Source organism: Hylaeus anthracinus, unplaced genomic scaffold, assembly GCF_026225885.1.
Source record: "Hylaeus anthracinus isolate JK02 unplaced genomic scaffold, UHH_iyHylAnth1.0_haploid 11978, whole genome shotgun sequence".
NCBI classification, from domain to species: Eukaryota; Metazoa; Arthropoda; class Insecta; order Hymenoptera; family Colletidae; genus Hylaeus; species Hylaeus anthracinus.
Genome location: NW_026534326.1, coordinates 1,768,499 through 1,778,616, shown reverse-complemented (window position 1 = coordinate 1,778,616; position 10,118 = coordinate 1,768,499). Strand labels below are relative to the sequence as shown.

At 34.0% G+C, this 10,118-nt stretch overlaps 2 protein-coding genes across 3 annotated transcripts in view; one reads left to right on the top strand and one right to left on the bottom strand.

Annotated features, from left to right (window-relative positions):
• Positions 1-1,603, top strand: part of LOC128896992 (transitional endoplasmic reticulum ATPase TER94) — a 6,614-nt gene extending 5,011 nt beyond the window's left edge. The window contains exons 11-13 of the mRNA XM_054160608.1: positions 205-366; positions 455-609; positions 698-1,603. Coding sequence (XP_054016583.1) covers positions 205-366; positions 455-609; positions 698-788 — 408 coding nt within the window. The 3' untranslated portion in view covers positions 789-1,603. The remainder of the gene's footprint in view (positions 1-204; positions 367-454; positions 610-697) is intronic.
• Positions 1,604-2,785: 1,182 nt separating this feature from the next.
• On the bottom strand, positions 2,786-9,754 carry LOC128897019 (WD repeat domain phosphoinositide-interacting protein 2). 2 transcript variants are annotated; one of them, XM_054160647.1, is made up of 10 exons: positions 9,326-9,754; positions 8,634-8,716; positions 8,396-8,562; positions 8,040-8,234; positions 7,850-7,966; positions 7,417-7,763; positions 6,494-6,601; positions 6,299-6,405; positions 4,966-5,022; positions 2,786-3,652 (listed from the first exon to the last, which is right to left on the bottom strand). In XM_054160647.1, the coding sequence occupies exons 1-10, from the start codon at positions 9,460-9,462 to the stop codon at positions 3,537-3,539; spliced, it is 1,434 nt and encodes a 477-aa protein (XP_054016622.1). In that variant the 5' UTR covers positions 9,463-9,754; the 3' UTR covers positions 2,786-3,536. The 2 variants fall into 2 exon arrangements, with proteins under 2 accessions (XP_054016622.1, XP_054016623.1); XM_054160648.1 differs by lacking the exon at positions 4,966-5,022 and having other exon boundaries at positions 9,326-9,743.
• Positions 9,755-10,118: the final 364 nt, after the last annotated feature.

Genomic DNA, 10,118 nt, shown 5'->3' with positions numbered 1-10,118 from the left:
AATTTTTTCTACGGAGCTGTAAATTCTTAATTACCATTACGTAATGATTATCCTCATGACTATAAAGATATTACTTCCTATAACTAACATAGCAAATATTATCCAAATGCTAGATTATTAGATTAATTTCAACATGTATATGTCGTACATGTATTATCAACCATAACCATTATGCTCATTACTATAACGATATTCGTGTTACAGGACGTAGATCTAAGCTATATAGCTAAAGTGACGCATGGTTTCTCCGGCGCTGACATAACAGAGATCTGCCAACGTGCGTGTAAACTCGCTATAAGACAAAGCATCGAAACCGAAATTCGAAGAGAAAAGGAACGCACCAACAATCCATCCGCATCGATGGACGTGAGTGTTTTCTATTCAGCATTACTGTATCCTACGATCAAACTCTTGTCATTACATTAATTAATTAATTTAATCATTAATCGATTAGATGGACGAGGACGATCCCGTGCCAGAGATAACCAGGGCTCACTTCGAAGAGGCGATGAGGTTCGCGCGACGCTCGGTGTCCGATAACGATATACGAAAATACGAAATGTTCGCGCAGACCCTTCAGCAGTCTCGTGGATTCGGGACCAATTTCAGGTGAGAATCCTCTTTGTTGTTAAACGTACGGTCCCGTTGCCACCGGAAACGTTTGAACAAGTATTAAGAATCGTGTTTGCAATTCCAGATTTCCGCAAAGCGGTACCAGCGGTACACAAGATGCGACGCAAGGTGATCAAACCTTTCAAGACGATGGCGACGATGATCTTTACAGCTAAGTCTTCGTGTCTTTGTACCTCAACGCAGTGAGCATACGACAAAAGGGCCTGTTTCTGTTTTAATAAAGAACACTTTCGTGTACGAGGACACAAGGTTTGCAGAGAAGTGATTCTATGAAATTTAACAACGCGAAAATATATTAATTGTATCTAATTTATTCGTTGATGTTCCATGTAAGTATACGCGATATCTTATGTATATAATTGGGGCAGATTTGAAGTTAGCTAAGAATAAATATGTAAACCGATTTTCACGTTTTATAACGATATCGAAATTGTTTATTAAAATTATTTAAATTCATTCGAGGGTATTTGAATACATTCCAGTTTTACTTTACGCGTATTCTTAATTTTTATCGAGTATATGTGTAGGATGTGCGAGTAAAATAACGATTGTTCATATAAATTCTACATCGTTGGACGTTGTCGTGAACAATGACGCAACTGCCCTGATAAAATACTTCATCTTGTATGTGTGCCGCATAAAATCACGCGAATTATCCATCGATCTTCTTTCTTTCTTTTTTTTTCTTTTCTTCTTCTTTTCTTTTTTTTGTTTCATTCAGTTGCATTATTCGAGTCGTTTAAACGAAGTGTAATTCTAGTTCGCGAGTTTGCTCGAAATTCACTTAGAAATGGACCCTTTTGTTACGTAGTCGCTGAATTATATAATTACATTTTATTGTTCACACTCTGAGATTACAGTAATGTGAGAGTTTATGCTATGTCAGTGAAATTGTTGGAACTGGTGATGTGTATTGGTGAATTTGCAGTCTGCTTGTAGTAGTAAATTTACTTACAAATTACCAAAGAAATCTTTTCGAACCTTTCATTTTACAATAAAACGTTCAAAACAAAAAAAAAAAAGAAAAGGAAGCATATATGTATACAAGTTTCACGAGAATTTCAATTTCATTCTGAAAACAAGCGATTATATTGGTATATATAATACAATAAAGTTATACAAATTATACGTTTCTCGAATAATAATTACCAATTATTTTGTTTCAAATATAATCCCTTACCTTTACGAGGAAAAAAAAAGGAGAGAACAAACGAAATCGAAACTTTCTTATAATCAAACATTAAAAAAAATTGTTTAAAAATACAGGCTTATAAGAAATGATAAGACGGAACTTTTTTATATTTACATTTTGTCCGTAAGATGTTTAGTTGCAAAAGTAAAAATTAAAACCTCGAAAGACCTTTATCTTGAGATCGTGTAGTAGTCTGATTTTGTTGCTGTTGTCTTAAAGAAAAAAGAACGATAGTCGAACAGTCGAATTTGAAAAAAAATATCAACTTATAGGGGATGATGAGACGAAACTTTTTTATATTTACAGCTTATTTATACGACGTTTAGTTTCGAAGATAAAAATTAAAAACTTGGAAAACCTTTCTTTTTGAAATTCAATTTTTGCAACAATTTTCTAACTTTTCAATTTTTATTTTCAAAACTAAGCGTCCCACGAATAAACTGCAAATATAAAAAAGTTTCGTCTCATCGTCCTCTAAAACCTTATATTTTTAAACGATTAATTTAACAAGTATAAACATTTCTGTGACCCCATTTCTCGAGGGCGTATATGTAGGCCCTTCGCAGTCAAAGAATTAATTTCCATTAATTTTCTACGCTACCTGCAAAATACAAAAGTAACAAGTCGCGTTGAATACAATTTCTAAAAATGAATAAAGAGGAATATTACCACACGATCATTCTTTTTTTTTTTTTTTTTTTATTGTACACAAGTGTTTATCATTAAGTTTATTAAATTTCACAACACCGTATCGTTTGAAAAAGTCAAACGCGTAGTTTCTGTAAAGGAAAAGAAAATTTGTATCTTTTATTTTAAACATCATTCGTAATTATGTATATCGTTAAGGTATATCGTACATCGCTTTTTGAGATTAAACCTGCAAGGGCTAGCGGTGAAAAAATTTTGTCAGGTTACTTGATCCCAGCCATGGCGAGGACCTCGAATTTACACAGAGATTAATTTTTACAAGAAAGAGAAACATTTTTTTATTCGTCAACCATAAGAGAGATGAAAACACATAATTACAAAACAGAACAATTCAACAAAAGGGAGAGAAACATCTGTCGATGAACATTTGGTAAGAACGTACCTGCTCGTTTACTATAAATAATTTATTCTCAATGACTTATTTAATACGTGTACTATATCATTATAATTCATTATGTATTAATGCACAGTAAAAATACTTAGATGTCTATATACCATAAAATTATGTTAAGCATTTCTGCTAAATATTCTCAAGCACGATTCTAATTTAAGCTTATATTCCACATGTGTATGTGTGTGTGTGTGTGTTTTTTTTTATCTTTTTTCTTTTTAAAGCAGTTTACAGCCGCTTTGATTATGTTCACTTATTACATCTTCTGAAAACAATTCTTACTGATAGATAATAGTAAAACTCTTTTATATTTATGTATCGTTTGGAAAAATGATTGTGTAATCAAAAGGTTACGATGACACTTTTATACTGTGGACTTTCCAATGCAACGGAAACCCTTCATACAAGTATATCTAGTGATTTTGGATTCAATTAAATAATTAATATACGTATTAAACTTTATATCTTGTTGCTTCGTCGAAGTTGTAATCTTAACTACAACTGTTGTAACTTACAACTTGGCCTGTACACACAGCGCTCTGCTAATTCCCATTCGCTGTTGTATAATTGTTATCTTCATGGTAAAATTCTGATATGCTCGAATTAACACGCTTAATCCATCCTCTGCGTAACAGGAGGAAATTCAGCGTCATCTTTCAAACGGAACGTACACGAAAATGTCGATGGGCTCTCGGTAGCTGCTATCATCTCGTGATACTTCTCTGATTCTATAAATCCATTTAGGGTAATATCAATTAAAATCGTTCCAATTGGTAATCGTTTAAAGCGGATATAACGATAAAGATGTATGAACTTTGGAATCCAATGATATATGATATAATTCTCATAATCGAATAAAGTTTTAAAGATCCTCCGATGGAATCGACTAATCAGGATATTTAAAACCAGACATGAGAGAAAAGTATTTCAATTATCATTGCTTTTCTTCTTAGAGAACATTCTTAATGATAAATGCATTGATGATTAATTTATACAACACTCAGCCTCGTAAGGTGTAAATAAGCAGATCCAAGGTATACCAATAAAAAACTATCAGAAGCACTCGAGTATTGTTACTGTTTGCGAATTAATCATTTACCTTTTTATTTATTAATGTTACATTAGCTTCGAGTTAGTGGAAAGTATCAACAACATCGTAATCATTAATATTGCCATGAGAAGTATCGACAAGTTACAGAAACAATTTTTAATTATTGTTAAACTGTGTGTTCTTAAACTGTGTTATATTCCTAATTCTATAAGATGGTTAACGATACAATTTTATGCATATTTGCGTGTTTACACCTTTCTGGTACGGATACCTTCTCCTCAATGTTTTATATTGTCGTTCCATACTGTCGCAGGAAAAGAAAGTAAGACAAAAAAAAAAAAAAAGAAATCTTGCGCAGCAACAGAAATTAAATACTTGAGATGTTCCAAGATACTTTCAATGATCAATCGATTAATGTTTATCAAAAGTGTTATTAATATTCTAGTAAACAGCATCGGAATATCTTTTGCTACATTTTCTCAACGTTTAATATCCAAACATTTAACCAAGACAGTTCTTCGCTAAACTTGGAACCCAACTAATGTGAAATCCAGGGACTTTATATTCATGTTTAGTTCAAACAAGAGATTGTGTACAGCGTTTTACATGCATGGGCGCATATCAAGCTTCTCTTGGAAAAGTTATTCCGTGGGTGAAGTTTTATCTTACGTATAGTGAAAGCGTGCTCAAACTACTGTACTGCGTACGCTTAAAATATAATTGTTTATTAAGTTCTAGTACCTTACGTATATTAAACAAAATCTTATCACCAAAACCATGTGGGAATTATATTTGTTCAGTGTTACTCTCATTCTTTCTTGATTGTGCGTCAAAGCGTAAAAATGTTTTTAATGAAATGAACGCGAGAATCTTTAATAAACGATTTCTTTTTTCTTTTATATATATATGTATATATATATGAATGGAACATGTATAGAGAATGAGAGCAAAAATTAAAACAAGGGGCAGAATAGAGGATAATACCAGTACCTGACATGGAGCCTGGCGAACGTCCGCGTAACACACCCGCGTAGCTATTTATGCAGGCTTCAATGGATGATAAAAAGAAAAAAATTACATCAAGTAAGGTCAGTTGTTTGTGGGTGGGGGGTGTGGGGCCCCCCTTTAGCCCCAGATTGGAATAGCCTAATCGTGGGGGGGTTAGAAGCAAGAAAAAAAGAAGATAATAAAGTGCACGTTTAAAGTAAGGGCTCCTTATGCTCACACACATACACACTGCCTGACAAACAGTTACCTGCACAAAAGGTAAAACGATTAATTCAATTTTAAAGTACAATGTTTCGCTTTACCCCCAATCGAAGCTAATATATCTTTAGGAACAGACAACCCTTCGGTCCCCTTCTTTTCAGTCATTGATGTTTTCTTCGCTGCGACTCTACTTCAAACAATCCTACACTTTAATCTAATATAATCTTCATTAAAATTCAACCCCTTTGACCTCCAAATTAGAGATTCTATACACATTCAAACAGCTTCAAACTGTGCCCTTAGAGGTTCCTATATGTCATTATGTCCTGTATGTCATTACAATGGGACCATTAGAGAATAACGAATAAAAAACAGTGACTTTTGGGCATGTTTCGATATCCCTCATGAAAAAATGATTAAAGAGACAGTGGTTTCTATCGTTTAGTAATTATTTCAAACCTCGTATTTCGTATTCGATAATTATTTCACGTATTCGTAGCCATAGATATTTCTAAAACAAAGAATTTGGCAGTGCAACTGGTAAAGCAACGTCTACAAGTACGGCTAATTCAATTATTGCGACTCGATATATGAAAATATAAATAAGAAAGAAATTTTCAGAAACTGCTAAAAAGATAAACAAATTTTGCTACATAACAACTAAGAGTTACTGGAGTTTCTTAAAAAATGTGTTAAAAATGATAAAATTCTCATCTAACTGGGAACGAGCTACTTCGTCTAATGATGTTAAAGCTAATGTCATTTCGTTAGATGAATGCTTTCGGTGTTGCAGTCGAGAAAATAAATACCCTTACATTTTAAACATTTTTACTTTACGATTCGCAGACTTGAGTTATGTTAAAGTAAATCTGAATATTGTTTGTTCGATATCGTTAATCGTAACGAAAGTTTCACAGGGAACTTAGTTTCCTTAAGAAATTATTGATTTCAAAGTAACAATCTAAATCCAAGCGAAGAATTTTATATTCGTATTAAGCACTTCGACGTACCAATTATTTTTCTCTGAATTAATATATCTTTATCGTCAACTCGCTTAGTTAAAGAACCTACGATATATATCTAATACATTAAAACGTTTACGATATCGGCATACCTGCGTTTTGTACTATTCGTGCAGTAGTTGCTGCAGTAGTTTCCCCAGACGCCGATCCCGCAGTGGACACACTAGCACAATCCACATCGTCTCGTTTTCCATCTAATCTATAAAAACAATTTGTTAATTTATCTCTCACCGTACGAATCGAGAGGACGCATACGTTTTCTTATAGTATTCGTTAAAAGCACAAACCTATGCTGTTTTAGAAGCGTACAGTCTCCACCTTCTGTCGTATCCAAATTATAAACATACAAATATCCATCTGCGCTAGCCACCAACAATCTAAGTACCTGTTGTACACTGCGCAGTGGTACACATGTTAGAAAATATATCTACGCTAGGGCTGTCCTTATTTCGATCATTTCTGAAATCTATGTTACGCACCCCCTGCATACCTTGCAAATACATACAACAAAATTCCTGCAAAGCTTCAGCTCTCAATTTTAATATCAACACGTGTTATAAATGGGAAATACATGGATTGCTTTCAATTGATTACTTTTATTTCGATAACTCTGGTAAAAATTAATGAAATTTGACATTTAGTTATTGAAATTTGTATTTGAATTATAACCTTATACATCAGTCTAGTAATTACGAAGCTATTTTCTCTACTTGAAGTACTTTTGTAATCCTATCGTAAATGTTTCGAATATAAATTTTTCTTTAAGAAGAATTTTTGTATACTAAATTCTTGAATAACCTAAAAAAGAATTTATGTTTATGGAACATTTATCAAAAATAATATGTAAGTTCATATTCAAGCCATTTAAAATAATATTACAAACATATTTCAAGTAGAAAAAATAGCTTCATATTTACTGGACAGATACATAAGGAAATAATTGAGATAAAAATTTCAGATCGTTTCATTAGTTTTTAGTGAACTTAATGAAAAATAAGTAACCGATTGGAAAAATTCCATGTATTTTCCATTTAAAAGTTTGGAAGGTTTTGGGCACGTGTTAATATTAAAATTAAGAGCTGAAATTTTACAGGAATTTTGTTGTATGTGTTAGCAAGGTATTTAGGAGGTGTGTACCATATATTTCAAGAATCATTAAAATAAGGACCACCCTGATCTATGCGTAGGTATAATTATTAATGAAACTTACACCGTGATGGCACAAACATTCTTCAGACCTTGAAATGGTAAATGGACACTGGCAAAGGCACGTCCTTGGTTAAAAACGTCGGTTACTTGCGTAGGTAAGTAATTAGCTGACGCAGACACAGCCTTTGTTAAATATCCCATCCAAGTTTGCGATTCCTCTGTTGCTTGCGGTTTGTAACGATTGGTTCCTCCGATTTCTTTCGGTTCCTCCAACTTGAATATATGCACCGTTTCTGTATTACTCGAGCAACAAAGAAACATAGAATCCAGGCTAAAAGCGAGACTGCTTATGGATACGCATCTCTTAACTCCCCGTCGAAACTCAAATAGTTTTGTACCATCATGAACCTTCAGAGATATAAAGAACCTTCAGCAATGCATCTAAATTTAGGAACTGAACAAACAATTAGTATCGTACGAATAATTAAACTTACATGAAAAACTCTAATTACAGTACCCCTCTCAGAAGCAGTAGCTATTTTGGTACCGTTAGGATTAAATGCAAGTGCTGCCAATGGGCTGTCGTGTGCAGGAATCATGGTTTTAGCTTGCTAAAAGTAAAAGAAAATGTAAACCAAGTGTTTAAATACGTAACATTCGTTCAAGATCTTTGTCAATGCTTACAAGATTGATCGCGTCGAATATTTGAACTTCTCCGATTGTATTCGAGCCTGGATAGGCTAAATAACAGTTGTCACTGTTTATCGATAGGGTACACAGACCTGCTAAATTAGGTGGAGTCTCTCGAATTGTATGTAGCACCTTCATAGTGTTTATATTATGAATATACAACGATTCTTGCAAGCATACTACTAATCTCTGTAAATTCACATTATTAATTTTGGTAGATTATTAGATCCAATCGAGTTATTAATGCAAGAATAACTCTGTAAGTTATACATGATTTGGAAGATCAGGTAAAAATTTAAATAAAATAAGATACTGCACGTTTCATTTTTGTAATTTAAAAAAAAACTTACTGCTCTATTGAGCTTCACAGCCAAGATGGTATTCGAGTAACTGTAATAGCAAATTTCGGTTCCTTTCCTAAAATGGCAGACTCTGAGTTTACGGGGTGACGATAGACTAACCATTGCCACAAGGCTACTGCTGAATAGTCGTTCAATGATGCGTATGTCCTCGGTATCTACAGTTCACATAATTACACATCGTCACATACTCCATAAAATTATCAAATTTAACCTGTTAACTTATTACCATTTTCGTATATATTTTCCAGATAGTCGACAGAGTTCAAAGAATAAAGCTTGTAGCCTGCTTTCGATCCTACTGCCAAAGATCTGAAATAAATTGCATCGGATATAGAAACAAAATAACGGTCACACTTTTTATAGAGAGTTTTACAGGCTTGTTTCTTATTTTCTTATCGTTTGTATTTTATAGTCTGCTCTCTGATTATCAACACAATGGAGACAATGATAAGCTGCGGGAGACCTGCTAAATACTGTATATTTACTTCTATTGGTACATTCTATTGGTAATGCTAGCGTCTAAACATTTGAGCAGCTCCAAAATTAGTCATTGTTTTGATTGTCTAGTTTACTTATTCGATAAGAAATACATGCAGCGCAATGTTTTTATATATACTCTAGTTACTACATCTTTCATCGTAGCTGAGGTTATGAAAGAACAAAGTAAAAATTGAGTATGAAATCTACTCTCTGTACATTATTAACATGTAATTACTCCATTAGAATAGAATCAAGTACCTAAAACATTGGAATACATGATAGCATATGCATGGAATACAAAAACGTCGCAATTGTATGGCTAATCTAGAGAAGTGAATGTACAATCGTTCCCCTGTATATAAAGGTTTGTTGAAAGTAAGTAAAGCAAGGTTAGTGGATAAAGAACGACGTTCTAGCGAACAAGGGCGCGACACTTACGTGCAATCCTGATTGAAGTTAACAAAGTAAACACCACTTTGAGGATCAGTAGTTTGATTTGCGAGGTTCATTAGTCCTGATATACTGTATTTTAATCCTTGCGTCAATACATCCACGTTACGCGCGAGATTTTGCATAAATCGCACAGTCGATGCGTGCACAAGAACCCTGTCCGCTTCTTTATTTCTCTTTCTACGCGTCCCTTTCTCTCCTCTAGCAACCTTGCTCGTTACCTCTTCGTCGCACCCGTCTTCGCACGTACGCAAATACAAATACACGCACGCGCTCGCTTATACAATATTTTGGGAGCAGATGTCGGATGATGCCTACAAGTGATTATACGTTGCATACAGTCCGATTACTAATACCACCTTTGCATCGTACATCGAACAGCTGACGGAGAGCTGAACCCGCGGAACGCTGGAACGCGGAACGCCAAATCTCATTTCCTACGCTTCGGCTTTGTTGTCATGACGATGACGACTGCTATGACGAAACCTCCTCGACCGAGGTTTATTTTAATTGATTATTCTTACAAGCTAGCGTTTCGGCACTCGAGAGGGCAGCTAACGGCAAATATAAACGTCGCACGTTAACTGCACGTTAATTGCACCGAGTGCAATAATAACGTAGCAACTTACAATAGAATAAGAAAAATATCTTCATTCCTAATTTTACTATTTTCTAATTAAAATATAAACGTCCCACGTTAACTGCACCGTTAACTGCACGTTAATTGCACCGAGTGCAATAATAACGTAGCAACTTACAATAGAATAAGAAAAATATTTTC

Excerpts from the sequence above, each read along its gene's own strand:
- LOC128897019 (XM_054160647.1), bottom strand. The coding sequence starts at position 9,462 with ATGCAAAATCTCGCGCGTAACGTGGATGTATTGACGCAAGGATTAAAA. Across the intron at positions 8,563-8,633 it reads GGAAAATATATACGAAAATG|ATACCGAGGACATACGCATC; the intron begins GTAATAAGTTAA and ends TGTGAACTGTAG. Across the intron at positions 7,764-7,849 it reads CTGTAATTAGAGTTTTTCAT|GTTCATGATGGTACAAAACT; the intron begins GTAAGTTTAATT and ends ATATCTCTGAAG.